General features: G+C 49.4%; 1 protein-coding gene across 1 annotated transcript in view; it reads left to right on the top strand.

Annotated features, from left to right (window-relative positions):
• LOC128704033 (cGMP-specific 3',5'-cyclic phosphodiesterase) overlaps positions 1-14,237 on the top strand; it is a 43,554-nt gene extending 29,317 nt beyond the window's left edge. The window contains exons 7-8 of the mRNA XM_070091745.1: positions 10,492-10,634; positions 13,984-14,237. Coding sequence (XP_069947846.1) covers positions 10,492-10,634; positions 13,984-14,221 — 381 coding nt within the window. The 3' untranslated portion in view covers positions 14,222-14,237. The remainder of the gene's footprint in view (positions 1-10,491; positions 10,635-13,983) is intronic.
• Positions 14,238-14,538: the final 301 nt, after the last annotated feature.

Here is a 14,538-nt window from a genome sequence, read left to right as displayed (position 1 = left end):
CTGTGTATGTCCTGTGTCGTCTGTGTGCCCTGTGTATGTGTGTCCTGTGTATGTGTGTCCTGTGTGTGTGTCCTTTGTGTGGTGTGTATGTCGTGTGTGTGTGTCACCTGTGTGTGTGTCGCCTGTGTGTGTGTGTCCTGTGTGTGTGTGTGTCGTGTGTGTGTGTGTCGTGTGTGTGTGTGTCGTGTGTGTGTGTGTGGTGTGTGTGTGTGTCGTGTGTGTGTGTGGTGTGTGTGTGTCGTGTGTGTGTGTGGTGTGTCGTGTGTGTGTGTCGTGTGTGTGTGTCCTGTGTGTGTGTCCTGTGTGTGTGTGTCCTGTGTGTGTGTGTCCTCCGTGTGTGTGTCCTGTGTGTGTGTGTCCTGTGTGTGTCCTGTGTGTGTCCTGTGTGTGTGTGTCCTGTGTGTGTGTGTCCTGTGTGTGTGTGTCCTGTGTGTGTGTGTCCTGTGTGTGTGTGTGTCCTGTGTGTGTGTGTCCTGTGTGTGTCCTGTGTGTGTCCTGTGTGTGTGTGTCCTGTGTGTCTGTGTCCTGTGTGTGTGTCCTGTGTGTGTGTCCTGTGTGTGTGTGTCCTGTGTGTGTGTCCTGTGTGTGTGTCCCCTGTGTGTGTGTGTCCTGTGTGTGTGTGTGTGTCCTGTGTGTGTGTGTGTGTCCTGTGTGTGTGTGTCCTGTGTGTGTGTGTCCTGTGTGTGTGTGTCCTGTGTGTGTCCCGTGTGTGTGTGTCCTGTGTGTGTGTGTCCTGTGTGTGTGTGTCCTGTGTGTGTGTGTCCTGTGTGTGTGTCCTGTGTGTGTGTCCTGTGTGTGTGTCCCCTGTGTGTGTGTCCCCTGTGTGTGTGTGTCCTGTGTGTGTGTGTGTCGTGTGTGTGTGTGTCGAGTGTGTGTGTGTGTCCTGTGTGTATCGTGTGTGTGTGTGTGTGTGTGTGTGTGTCGTGTGTGTGTGTCGTGTGTGTGTGTCGTGTGTGTGTGTCGTGTGTGTGTGTCGTGTGTGTGTGTCGTGTGTGTGTGTCTTGTGTGTGTGTCTTGTGTGTGTGTCTTGTGTGCTGTGTGTGTGTGCTGTGTGTGTGTGCTGTGTGTGTGTCCTGTGTGTGTGTCCTGTGTGTCCCGTGTGTGTGTCCTGTGGTGTGCCCTGTGGTGTGTCCTGTGGTGTGTCCTGTGTGTGTCCTGTGTGTGTCGTGAAGAACTGTCCCCTTGTTGCTGCCTTAGTGTGTCCTGTGTGTGTGTCCTGTGTGTGTCCTGAAGAAATGTCCCCTTGTTGCTGCCTTAGTGTGTGCTGTGTGTGTGTCCTGTGTGTCCTGTGTGTCCTGTGTGTGTGTCCTGTGTGTGTGTCCTGAAGAACTGTTCCATTGTTGCTGCCTTAGTGTGTCCTGTGTGTGTCCTGTGTGTGTGTCCTGTGTGTGTGTCCTGTGTGTGTGTCCTGTGTGTGTGTCCTGTGTGTGTGTCCTGTGTGTATGTCCTGTGTGTGTGTCCTGTATGTGTGTCCTGTGTGTGTGTCCTGTGTGTGTGTCCTGTGTGCGTGTCCTGTGTGTCCTGTGTGTGTCCTGAAGAACTGTCCCCTTGTTGCTGCCTTAGTGTGTCCTGTGTGTGTGTCCTGTGTGTGTGTCCTGTGTGTGTGTCCTGTGTGTGTCCTGAAGAACTGTCCCCTTGTTGCTGCCTTAGTGTGCCCTGTGTGTGTGTCCTGTGTGTGTCCTGTGTGTGTGTCCTGAAGAACTGTCCCCTTGTTGCTGCCTTAGTGTGTCCTGTGTGTGTGTCCTGTGTGTGTCCTGAAGAACTGTCCCATTGTTGCTGCCTTAGTGTGTCCTGTGTCCTTTGTGTGTGTCCTGTGCGTCCTGTGTGTCCTGAAGAACTGTCCCCTTGTTTCTGCCTTAGTGTGTCCTGTGTCCTGTTTGCGTGTTCTGTGTGTGTGTCCTGTGTGTGTGTCCTGTGTGTGTCCTGAAGAAATGTCCCCTTGTTGCTGCCTTAGTGTGTCCTGTGTGTGTGTCCTGTGTGTGTGTCCTGTGTGTGTGTCCTGTGTGTGTGTCCTGTGTGTGTCCTGTGTGTGTGTCCTGTGTGTCCTGTGTGTGTGTCCTATATGTGTCCTGTGTGTGTCCTGAAGAACTGTCCCCTTGTTGCTGCCTTAGTGTGTCCTGTGTGTGTCCTATGTGTGTGTGTCCTGTGTGTGTCCTGAAGAATTGTCCCCTTGTTGCTGCCTTAGTGTGTCCTGTGTGTGTGTCCTGTGTGTGTGTCCTGTGTGTGTCCTGTGTGTGTCCTGTGTGTCCTGTGTGTGTGTCCTGAAGAACTGTCCCCTTGTTGCTGCCTTAGTGTGTCCTGTGTGTCCTGTGTGTGTGTCCTGTGTGTGTCCTGAAGAATTGTCCCCTTGTTGCTGCCTTAGTGTGTCCTGTGTGTGTCCTGTGTGTGTCCTGAAGAATTGTCCCCTTGTTGCTGCCTTAGTGTGTCCTGTGTGTGTCCTGTGTGTGTCATGTGTGTGTCCTGTGTGTGTGTCCTGTGTGTGTCCTGAGAACTGTCCCCTTGTTGCTGCCTTAGTGTGTCCTGTGTGTGTGTCCTGTGTGTGTGTCCTGTGTGTGTGTCCTGTGTGTGTCCTGTGTGTGTGTCCTGTGTGTGTGTCCTGTGTGTGTGTCCTGTGTGTGTGTCCTGTGTGTGTGTCCTGTGTGTGTGTCCTGTGTGTGTGTCCTGTGTGTGTGTCCTGTGTGTGTGTCCTCTGTGTGTCCTCTGTGTGTGTCCTGTGTGTGTGTCCTGTGTGTGTCCTGAAGAACTGTCCCCTTGTTGCTGCCTTAGTGTGTCCTGTGTGTGTGTCCTGTGTGTGTGTCCTGTGTGTGTCCTGAAGAACTGTCCCCTTGTTGCTGCGTTAGTGTGCCCTGTGTGTGTGTCCTGTGTGTGTGTCCTGTGTGTGTCCTGTGTGTGTGTCCTGTGTGTGTCCTGAAGAACTGTCCCCTTGTTGCTGCCTTAGTGTGTCCTGTGTGTGTGTCCTGTGTGTGTCCTGTGTGTGTCCTGTGTGTGTGTGTGTGTGTCCTGTGTGTGTCCTGTGTGTGTGTCCTGAAGAACTGTCCCCTTGTTGCTGCCTTAGTGTGTCCTGTGTGTGTCCTGTGTGTGTGTGTCCTGTGTGTGTGTCCTGTGTGTGTCCTGAAGAACTGTCCCCTTGATGCTGCCTTAGTGTGCCCTGTGTGTGTGTCTTGTGTGTGTCCTGTGTGTGTCCTGTGTGTGTGTCCTGTGTGTGTCCTGAAGAACTGTCCCCTTGTTGCTGCCTTAGTGTGCCCTGTGTGTGTGTCTTGTGTGTGTCCTGTGTGTGTCCTGTGTGTGTGTCCTGTGTGTGTGTCCTGTGTGTGTCCTGTGTGTGTGTGTCCTGTGTGTGTCCTGTGTGTGTGTCCTGAAGAACTGTCCCCTTGTTGCTGCCTTAGTGTGTCCTGTGTGTGTCCTGTGTGTGTGTCCTGAAGAACTGTCCCCCTGCTGCTGCCTTAGTGTGTCCTGTGTGTGTCCTGTGTGTGTGTCCTGAAGAACTCTCCCCTTGTTGCTGCCTTAGTGTGTCCTGTGTCCTGTGTGTGTGTCCTGTGTGTTTCCTGAAGAACTGTCCCCTTGTTGCTGCCTTAGTGTGTCCTGTGTGTGTCCTGTGTGTGTGTCCTGTGTGTGTCCTGTGTGTGTCCTGTGTGTGTCCTGAAGAACTGCCCCCTTGTTGCTGCCTTAGTGTGTCCTGTGTGTGTCCTGTGTGTCTTTGGTGAGTGTCCTGTGTGTCCTGTGTGTGTGTTCTGTGTGTGTGTCCTGTGTGTGTGTTCTGTGTGTCCTGTGTGTGTCCTGTGTGTGTGTCCTGTTTGTGTGTCCTGTTTGTGTGTCCTGTGTGTGTGTCCTGTGTGTGTGTGTCCTGTGTGTGTATGTCCTGTGTGTGTATGTCCTGTGTGTGTATGTCCTGTGTGTGTATGTCCTGTGTGTGTATGTCCTGTGTGTGTGTCCTGTGTGTGTCCTGTGTGTGTGTCCTGAAGAACTGTCCCCTTGTTGCTGCCTTAGTGTGTCCTGTGTCCTGTGTGTGTGTCCTGTGTGTGTGTCCTCTGTGTGTCCTGTGTGTGTGTCCTGTGTGTGTGTCCTGAAGAACTGTCCCCTTGTTGTTGCCTTAGTGTGTTCTGTGTCCTGTGTGAGTGTCCTGTGTGAGTGTCCTGTGTGTGTGTCCTGTGTGTGTCCTGAAGAACTGTCCCCTTGTTGCTGCCTTAGTGTGTCCTGTGTCCTGTGTGTGTGTCCTGTGTGTGTGTCCTCTGTGTGTCCTGTGTGTGTGTCCTGTGTGTGTGTCCTGTGTGTGTCCTGTGTGTGTCCTGTGTGTGTCCAGAAGAACTGTCCCCTTGTTGCTGCCTTAGTGTGTCCTGTGTGTGTCCTGAAGAACTGTCCCCTTGTTGCTGCCTTAGTGTGTCCTGTGTGTCCTGTGTGTGTCCTGTGTGTGTGTCCTGTGTGTGTCCTGTGTGTGTCCTGTGTGTGTGTCCTGTGTGTGTGTCCTGTGTGTGTGTCCTGTGTGTGTGTCCTGTGTGTGTCCTGTGTGTGTCCTGTGTGTGTGTCCTGTGTGTGTCCTGAAGAACTGTCCCCTTGTTGCTGCCTTAGTGTGTCCTGTGTGTCCTGTGTGTGTCCTGTGTGTGTCCTGTGTGTGTGTCCTGAAGAACTGTCCCCTTGTTGCTGCCTTAGTGTGTCGTGTGTCTTGTGTGTGTCCTGTGTGTGTCCTGAAGAACTGTCCCCTTGTTGCTGCCTTAGTGTGTCCTGTGTGTCCTGTGTGTGTCCTGTGTGTGTCCTGTGTGTGTCCTGAAGAACTGTCCCCTTGTTGCTGCCTTAGTGTGTCCTGTGTGTGTGTCCTGTGTGTGTGTCCTGTGTGTGTCCTGAAGAACTGTCCCCTTGTTGCTGCCTTTGTGTGTCCTGTGTGTGTCCTGTGTGTGTCCTGAAGAATTGTCCCCTTGTTGCTGCCTTAGTGTGTCCTGTGTGTGTGTGTCCTGTGTGTGTGTGTCCTGTGTGTGTGTCCTGTGTGTGTGTGTGTCCTGTGTGTGTGTCCTGTGTGTGTGTCCTGTGTGTGTGTGTGTGTCCTGTGTGTTTCCTGTGTGTCCTGTGTGTGTGTCCTGAAGAACTGTCCCCTTGTTGCTGCCTTAGTGTGCCCTGTGTGTGTGTCCTGTGTGTGTGTCCTGTGTGTGTCCTGTGTGTGTGTCCTGTGTGTGTCCTGAAGAACTGTCCCCTTGTTGCTGCCTTAGTGTGTCCTGTGTGTGTGTCCTGTGTGTGTGTGTCCTGTGTGTGTCCTGTGTGTGTGTCCTGTGTGTGTCCTGTGTGTGTCCTGTGTGTGTCCTGTGTGTGTGTGTGTGTCCTGTGTGTCCTGTGTGTGTGTCCTGAAGAACTGTCCCCTTGTTGCTGCCTTAGTGTGTCCTGTGTCCTGTGTGTGTGTCCTGTGTGTGTGTCCTGTGTGTGTCCTGTGTGTGTGTCCTGTGTGTGTCCTGAAGAACTGTCCCCTTGTTGCTGCCTTAGTGTGTCCTGTGTGTGTGTCCTGTGTGTGTGTCCTGTGTGTGTGTCCTGTGTGTGTCCTGTGTGTGTCCTGTGTGTGTGTCCTGTGTGTGTCCTGTGTGTGTGTCCTGAAGAACTGTCCCCTTGTTGCTGCCTTAGTGTGTCCTGTGTGTGTCCTGTGTGTGTGTCCTGTGTGTGTCCTGTGTGTGTGTCCTGTGTGTGTGTGTGTCCTGTGTGTGTCCTGTGTGTGTGTCCTGAAGAACTGTCCCCTTGTTGCTGCCTTAGTGTGTCCTGTGTGTCCTGTGTGTGTGTCCTGTGTGTGTCCTGTGTGTGTGTCCTGAAGAATTGTCCCCCTGCTGCTGCCTTAGTGTGTCCTGTGTGTGTCCTGTGTGTGTGTCCTGAAGAACTCTCCCCTTGTTGCTGCCTTAGTGTGTCCTGTGTCCTGTGTGTGTGTCCTGTGTGTGTCCTGAAGAACTGTCCCCTTGTTGCTGCCTTAGTGTGTCCTGTGTGTGTCCTGTGTGTGTCCTGTGTGTGTGTCCTGTGTGTGTCCTGAAGAACTGCCCCCTTGTTGCTGCCTTAGTGTGTCCTGTGTGTGTCCTGTGTGTCTTTGGTGAGTGTCCTGTGTGTGTCCTGTGTGTGTGTTCTGTGTGTGTGTTCTGTGTGTGTGTCCTGTGTGTCCTGTGTGTGTCCTGTGTGTGTGTCCTGTTTGTGTGTCCTGTGTGTGTGTCCTGTGTGTGTGTGTCCTGTTTGTGTGTCCTGTGTGTGTCCTGTGTGTGTGTCCTGTGTGTGTCCTGTGTGTGTCCTGTGTGTGTGTCCTGTGTGTCTTGTGTGTGTGTCTTGTGTGTGTGTCCTGTGTGTGTGTCCTGTGCGTGTGTCCTGTGTGTGTCCTGTGTGTGTATGTCCTGTGTGTGTTTCCTGTGTGTGTCCTGTGTGTGTGTCCTGAAGAACTGTCCCCTTGTTGCTGCCTTAGTGTGTCCTGTGTCCTGTGTGTGTGTCCTGTGTGTGTGTCCTCTGTGTGTCCTCTGTGTGTGTCCTGTGTGTGTGTCCTCTGTGTGTCCTGTGTGTGTCCTGAAGAACTGTCCCCTTGTTGCTGCCTTAGTGTGTCCTGTGTGTGTCCTGTGTGAGTGTCCTGTGTGTGTGTCCTGTGTGTGTGTCGTGTGTGTGTCCTGTGTGTGTCCTGAAGAACTGTCCCCTTGTTGCTGCCTTAGTGTGTCCTGTGTGTGTCCTGTGTGAGTGTCCTGTGTGTGTGTCCTGTGTGTGTGTCCTGTGTGTGTCCTGTGTGTGTCCTGAAGAACTGTCCCCTTGCTGCTGCCTTAGTGTGTTCTGTGTCCTGTGTGTGTGTCCTGTGTGAGTGTCCTGTGTGTGTGTCCTGTGTGTGTGTCCTGTGTGTGTGTCCTGTGTGTGTGTCCTATGTGTGTCCTGAAGAACTGTCCCCTTGCTGCTGCCTTAGTGTGTCCTGTGTTTGTCCTGTGTGTGTGTCCTGTGTGTGTGTCCTGTGTGTGTGTCCTGTGTGTGTGTCCTGTGTGTGTCCTGTGTGTGTCCAGAAGAACTGTCCCCTTGTTGCTGCCTTAGTGTGTCCTGTGTGTGTCCTGAAGAACTGTCCCCTTGTTACTGCCTTAGTGTGTCCTGTGTGTGTCCTGTGTGTGTGTCCTGTGTGTGTCCTGAAGAACTGTCCCCTTGTTGCTGCCTTAGTGTGTCGTGTGTCTTGTGTGTGTCCTGTGTGTGTGTCCTGTGTGTGTCCTGAAGAACTGTCCCCTTGTTGCTGCCTTAGTGTGTCCTGTGTGTGTCCTGTGTGTGTGTCCTGTGTGTGTCCTGTGTGTGTGTCCTGAAGAACTGTCCCCTTGTTGCTGCCTTAGTGTGTCCTGTGTGTGTCCTGTGTGTGTGTCCTGTTTGTGTCCTGAAGAACTGTCCCCTTGTTGCTGCCTTAGTGTGTCCTGTGTGTGTCCTGTGTGTGTGTCCTGTTTGTGTCCTGAAGAACTGTCCCCTTGTTGCTGCCTTAGTGTGTCCTGTGTGTGTGTCCTGTGTGTGTGTGTCCTGTGTGTGTGTCCTGTGTATGTGTCCTGTGTGTGTCCTGTGTGTCCTGCGTGCGTCCTGTGTGTGTTGTGTGTGTGTCCTGTGTGTGTCCTGAAGAGCTGTCCCCTTGTTGCTGCCTGCGTGTGTCCTGTGTATGTCCTGTGTGTATCCTGAAGAGCTGTCCCCTTGTTGCTGCCTGCGTGTGTCCTGTGTGTGTCCTGAAGAGGTGTCCCCTTGTTGCTGCCTGCGTGTGTCCTGTGTGTGTCCTGAAGAACTGTCCCCTTGTTGCTGCCTGCGTGTGTCCTGTGTGTGTCCTGAAGAACTGTCCCCTTGTTGCTGCCTGCGTGTGTCCTGTGTGTGTCCTGAAGAGCTGTCCCCTTGTTGCTGCCTGCGTGTGTCCTGTGTGTGTCCTGAAGAACTGTCCCCTTGTTGCTGCCTGCGTGTGTCCTGTGTGTGTCCTGAAGAGCTGTTCCCTTGTTGCTGCCTGCGTGTGTCCTGTGTGTGTCCTGAAGAACTGTCCCCGTGTTGCTGCCTGCGTGTGTCCTGCGTGTGTCCTGAAGAACTGTCCCCTTGTTCCTGCCTGCGTGTGTCCTGTGTGTGTCCTGCGTGTGTCCTGAAGAACTGTCGCCTTGTTGCTGCCTGTGTGTGTCCTGCGTGTGCCTGTGTGTGTCCTACGTGTATCCTGTGTGCCTTGCGTGTGTCCTGTGTGTCTTGCGTGTGTCCTGTGTATATGTCCTGCGTGTGTCCTGCTGCCTGAGTTTGTTCTGTGTATGTCCTGCGTGTGTCCTGCGTGTGTCCTGAAGAACTGTCTCCGTATTGCTGCCTGAGTGTGTCCTGCGTATGTCATGTGTTTCCTGCGTGTGTCCTGCGCGAGCCCTGTGTGTCTTGCGTGTGTCCTGTATATCCTGTGTATCCTGCGTATGCTCTGTGTATCCTACGTGTGTCCTGTGTGTGTCCTGTATATCCTGCGTGTGTCCTGTGTATCCTGCGTGTGTTCTGTGTATCCTACGTGTGTCCTGTGTGTCCTGTGTATCCTGCGTATGTTCTGTGTATCCTACGTGTGTCCTGTATATCCTGTGTCCTGTGTATCCTGCGTGTGTTCTGTGTATCCTACGTGTGTCCTGTATATCCTGTGTCCTGTTTATCCTGCGTGTGTTCTGTGTATCCTGCGTGTGTCCTGTATATCCTGTGTCCTGTGTATCCTGCGTGTGTTCTGTGTATCCTGCGTGCATTGTGCGGGTATCCTGTGTCCTGCATATATCCTATCTGGAAGGCTGCTAGGATTGGGGGAGTGAGAAGTCCTCCTTATTGATATGAGCTCTAAATCCTAGGAACTGGAGCTAACCTTTTCTTTATATTCAATTACCTGCCATTCCTCCAGGGCGCCGTATGAGCCTCTCACGGGTTTAGCGCTCATTTCCTGATAGCAGTGTCCTCTGACATATTAACCTTGTGTGTGTGTGTGCTTGTGTTTGTTAATTCCCGTCAGAGGAAGAGAAACAGAGAATAAGCGGGAAAGATGAGAGAGAGAGAGAGAGAGAGAGAGAGAGAGAGAGAGAGAGAGAGAGAGAGAGAGAGAGAGAGAGAGAGAGAGAGAGAGAAACTAACGCAAGTCTCCATGTCTGCAGTCACTAGAGGAAGTACTGCTGCCAGTGGCTACTCTCATACCAGGACTCGTCATCTCGGGAAGTACCTGGGCACTGCCCATACCTGTGTTGGCTAGTGCCCACACCTGCTACTTTGCTACTGCCCTTACCTCACATTAGCTCCCTTTATCCAGCTCTCTCACTCTCTCTCTCTTTCCTCCTTTAAGCTCGGCTGTACGACCCTTACAGATTTAGCGCTTTTTATAATAATAATAATAATAATAATAATAATAATAATAATAATCTAGTTGCCTGAGAAAGTATATTATTAGAAAGTACAGTCCCTTTCTCTCTCTCTCTCTCTCACGTATTTTTCCAGTACTTGCAGGAGCTATATTTGAACACCTGAACACTGTATTGCACAGTTCATTTTGAACTTCTAGAAGTGTCTGCACTTTAAATGAACACTTAAAATACGTTCACTGTTGACATTGAACGTCTAGGCAGTGTTCACTGTTGACATTGAACATCTAGGAAGTGTTCACTGTTGACATTGAATATCTAGGCAGTGTTCACTGTTGACATTGAACGTCTTGGCAGTGTTCACTGTTGACATTGAACATCTAGGAAGTGTTCACTGTTGACATTGAACATCTAGGAAGTGTTCACTGTTGACATTGAACATCTAGGAAGTGTTCACTGTTGACATTGAATGTCTAGGCAGTGTTCACTGTTGACATTGAACATCTAGGAAGTGTTCACTGTTGACATTGAATGTCTAGGCAGTGTTCACTGTTGACATTGAACATCTAGGAAGTGTTCACTGTTGACATTGAACATCTAGGAAGTGTTCACTGTTGACATTGAATATCTAGGCAGTGTTCACTGTTGACAATGAACATCTAAATGTTTTTTCACTTCATAATGAACAAATATAGATTTTTTTTCACTGTCCACAGTGAATATGTTCATTACCAGTGTGATTTGACCTCCGTCCCTATCTATCCTCTGTTTCTCACCATTTGACCTCCGTCCCTATCTATCCTCTGTTTCTCACCATTTGACCTCCGTCCCTGTCTCTCCTCTGTTTCTCACCATTTGACCTCCGTCCCTGTCTCTCCTCTGTTTCTCACCATTTGACCTCCGTCCCTGTCTCTCCTCTGTTTCTCACCATTTGACCTCCGTCCCTGTCTCTCCTCTGTTTCTCACCATTTGACCTCCGTCCCTGTCTCTCCTCTGTTTCTCGCCATTTGACCTCCGTCCCTATCTCTCCTCTGTTTCTCACCATTACCTACCATTGCTACTAGTATAAGCTACCACAGCCATGGTACTGAGTATGACCTAGTGTACACCTGTGCATCATAGGGAAGGTGGTACTGCCTTCAGGTGCAGCTGTGACCACAGTTGTGGCTCTAGGACAGGTGAATAACTGCTGGTGTGGCCCTTACAGTCAGGTGGGGAGGTGCGGCTGCCGGCCACCCAGGGGATAGCTGGCCATGTGGCCACAACTGGCCACCTCATCAACATTAGAGACGCCTACGCCCACCCTCTCTTCTACCGAGGCTTCGATCAGTGCACCGGCTTCAAGACCAGGTACGTCCACGCCCACCTTGTGTGCTTGCATACCTTGCATTTGTACCCTTCAGGATTATGTAGTTAATAATAATAATTATTATTATTTCTACAAGTACATGATATAACTTATATAGACCATAGCTGTAATCAGTGACAGAAAGTCCCTTGTTATGCTGAGCATTTCTGGCAAATTACGTTAATGTTGTCCCCAGGATGCGACCCACACCAGTCGACTAACACCTACGTACCTATTTTACTGACAGGTGAACAGGGACAGCAGGTATCTCTGGGGAACATGCCCCAATATTTCCATGTCACAGAGTGACATGGGTTACCGTTGATACCCTCTGCCTTGACTCAGAGAATTTCCCATCCTATCTGTTGCTGTCTTGCAACACTGCATAGCTCCTGACGACGCACGAGAGTGCGAAAGATCTAGAACTGAAGATTTCCAGCCCCTTGTGGCTTCTTCTGCATTAACATCACCTGTTTCCGATTGATTTTTGTGTATAATTGTGTGATATATATATATATATATATATATATATATATATATATATATATATATATATATATATATATATATATGTGCCGAATAGGTAAAACTGGTCAATTAGCAAGAACTCATTTAAAATTAAATCCTTTCTAAAATTTTCTCTTATACGTTTAAAGATATTTTTTCATTTATGCAAGGCTCCAGGCGGACATCAACCAAATCAATTAAATCTTCGTCAGAGTACAAAACAAATTCTGGCCACAAAATAGAGCGAAACACTAACGTCAAAGACCTGGGAGTGATTATGTCGGAGGATCTCACCTTCAAGGACCATAACATTGTATCAATCGCATCTGCTAGAAAAATGACAGGATGGATAATGAGAACCTTCAAAACTAGGGAGGCAAATCCCATGATGACACTCTTCAGGTCACTTGTTCTATCTAGGCTGGAATATTGCTGCACACTAACAGCACCTTTCAAGGCAGGTGAAATTGCCGACCTAGAAAATGTACAGAGAACTTTCACGGCGCGCATAACGGAGATAAAACACCTCAATTATTGGGAGTGCTTGAGGTTCCTAAACCTGTATTCCCTGGAACGCAGGAGGGAGAGATACATGATTATATACACCTGGAAAATCCTAGAGGGACTAGTACCGAACTTGCACACGAAAATCACTCACTACGAAAGCAAAAGACTTGGCAGACGATGCAACATCCCCCCAATGAAAAGCAGGGGTGTCACTAGCACGTTAAGAGACCATACAATAAGTGTCAGGGGCCCGAAACTGTTCAACTGCCTCCCAGCACACATAAGGGGGATTACCAACAGACCCCTGGCAGTCTTCAAGCTGGCACTGGACGGGCACCTGAAGTCAGTTCCTGATCAGCCGGGCTGTGGCTCGTACGTTGGTTTGCGTGCAGCCAGCAGCAACAGCCTGGTTGATCAGGCTCTGATCCACCAGGAGGCCTGGTCACAGACCGGGCCGCGGGGGCGTTGACCCCCGGAACTCTCTCCAGATAAACTCCAGGTAATGTAAAAATTAATAATTTTGTACCAAGAATAACCTAGAGAACTTACTTAACCTTATTATAACAAGCGCAATTTAATTTAGCCAAATCCAACGAAATATATTTTAGATAAGTTTGCAATAATTTAATAATAAGCAAACACAATGAAATATATTTTTTCGTTAGATTCAGAATGATTTTTGTGAAATTATTGCATACACAAATTTTTGCTTGCCTTATTCGGCAAGAAGGGCGTTGCTATTTAAGTCAAAATCGCAAGTTTTACCTATTCGGCATTACACACACACACACACACACACACACACACACACACACACACATGTATTGTGTGCAAAGTCATGGAGAAGATTATCAGGAGGAGAGTGGTCGAACACCTGGAAAGGAACAAGATTATAAATGAAAACCAGCATGGGTTCATGGAAGGCAAATCTTGTATCACAAACCTCCTGGAGTTTTATGACAAGGTAACAGAAGTAAGACACGAGAGAGAGGGGTGGGTAGATTGCGTTTTCCTAGACTGCAGGAAGGCCTTTGACACAGTTCCCCACAAGAGATTAGTGCAGAAGCTGGAGGATCAGGCGCATGTAAAAGGGAGGGCACTGCAATGGATAAGGGAATACCTGACAGGGAGGCAACAACGAGTCATGGTACGTGAAGAGGTATCACAGTGGGCGCCTGTTACGAGCGGGGTCCCACAGGGGTCAGTTCTAGGACCAGTGCTATTTTTGATATATATGAACGACATGATGGAAGGCATAGACTCTGAAGTGTCCCTATTCACAGATGATGTGAAGTTGATGAGAAGAATTAAATCGGATGAGGATGAGGCAGGACTGCAAAGAGACCTGGACAGGCTGGACATGTGGTCCAGAAACTGGCTTCTCGAATTCAATCCTGCCAAATGCAAAGTCATGAAGATTGGGGAGGGGCAAAGAAGACCGCAGACAGAGTATAGGCTAGGTGGACAAAGACTACAAACCTCACTCAGGGAGAAAGACCTTGGGGTGACCATAACACCGAGCACGTCACCGGAGGCACACATCAACCAAATAACTGCTGCAGCATACGGGCGCCTGGCAAACCTGAGAATAGCGTTCCGATACCTTAATAAGGAATCGTTCAAGACACTGTACACTGTGTATGTTAGGCCCATACTGGAGTATGCAGCACCAGTCTGGAGCCCACACCTGGTCAAGCACGTCAAGAAGTTAGAGAAAGTACAAAGGTTTGCAACAAGGCTAGTCCCAGAGCTCAGGGTAATGTCGTACGAGGAAAGGTTAAGGGAAATCAGACTGACGACACTGGAGGACAGAAGGGTCAGGGGAGACATGATAACAACATACAAGATACTGCGGGGAATAGACAAGGTGGACAGAGATAGGATGTTCCAGAGAGGGGACATAGAAACAAGGGGTTACAACTGGAAGCTGAAGACTCAGACGACTCACAGGGACGTTAGGAAGTATTTCTTCAGTCATAGAGTCGTCAGGAAGTGGAATAGCCTAGCAAGTGAAGTAGTGGAGGCAGGAACCATACATAGTTTTAAGAAGAGGTATGACAAAGCTCAGGAAGCAGAGAGGGAGAGGACCTAGTAGCGATCAGTGAAGAGGCTGGGCCAGGAGCTGAGTCTCGACCCTTGCAACCTCAATTAGGTGAGTACACACACACACAACGTATATATAATATTATATATATATATATATATATATATATATATATATATATATATATATATATATATATATATATATATATATATATATATATATATATATATATACTGTGTTGGTTTAGCTAACAATTGATAGAATGACTGGAGTTGGTGTGGTTGTTGCAGGAACATTCTGTGCTTCCCCATCAAGGAGAATGGTCAGGTGATCGGTGTGGCGGAGCTCTGCAACAAGACTACTGGTCTACACTTCACCAGGTTCGACGAAGAACTCGCCACGGCCTTCAGTATCTACTGCGGCATCTCCATCAGTAACTCTCTCCTCTACAAGAAGGTCTTCGACACACAAGTTCGCTCCAAGCTCTCCAACGAACTTATGATGTTCCACATGAAGGTCAGTACCTAAACAGGCTGTATGACCCTTGTCAGTTTAGCACATAATTATGATTATAATTATTACCTGACAAACAATGGTACGGGTGGGATTTGAATCCATGGCGAGTGAGTGCGTGATCCACTGGCCTGGTTAGTACCTCTCCAGGTTTTTAACTTCCTGGAGGGTTTTTTTTACCCCCAGAGACCATTTCCCACACAGGGTAAGGTGAGCCGAGAATGAGGAAACACATTTACCATTATTCATGCAGTTGCTGCGTTAAAATGATGTTGGTAGGAGTTCAGGTGTACCTGTGACCTGTATCATGCACACTCCTCCTCTGCCAGTGT

Source organism: Cherax quadricarinatus, chromosome 37, assembly GCF_038502225.1.
Source record: "Cherax quadricarinatus isolate ZL_2023a chromosome 37, ASM3850222v1, whole genome shotgun sequence".
NCBI lineage: Eukaryota > Metazoa > Arthropoda > Malacostraca > Decapoda > Parastacidae > Cherax > Cherax quadricarinatus.
Note: the sequence above shows the minus strand (reverse complement) of the source record. Positions and strands in the feature narration are given on the sequence as shown.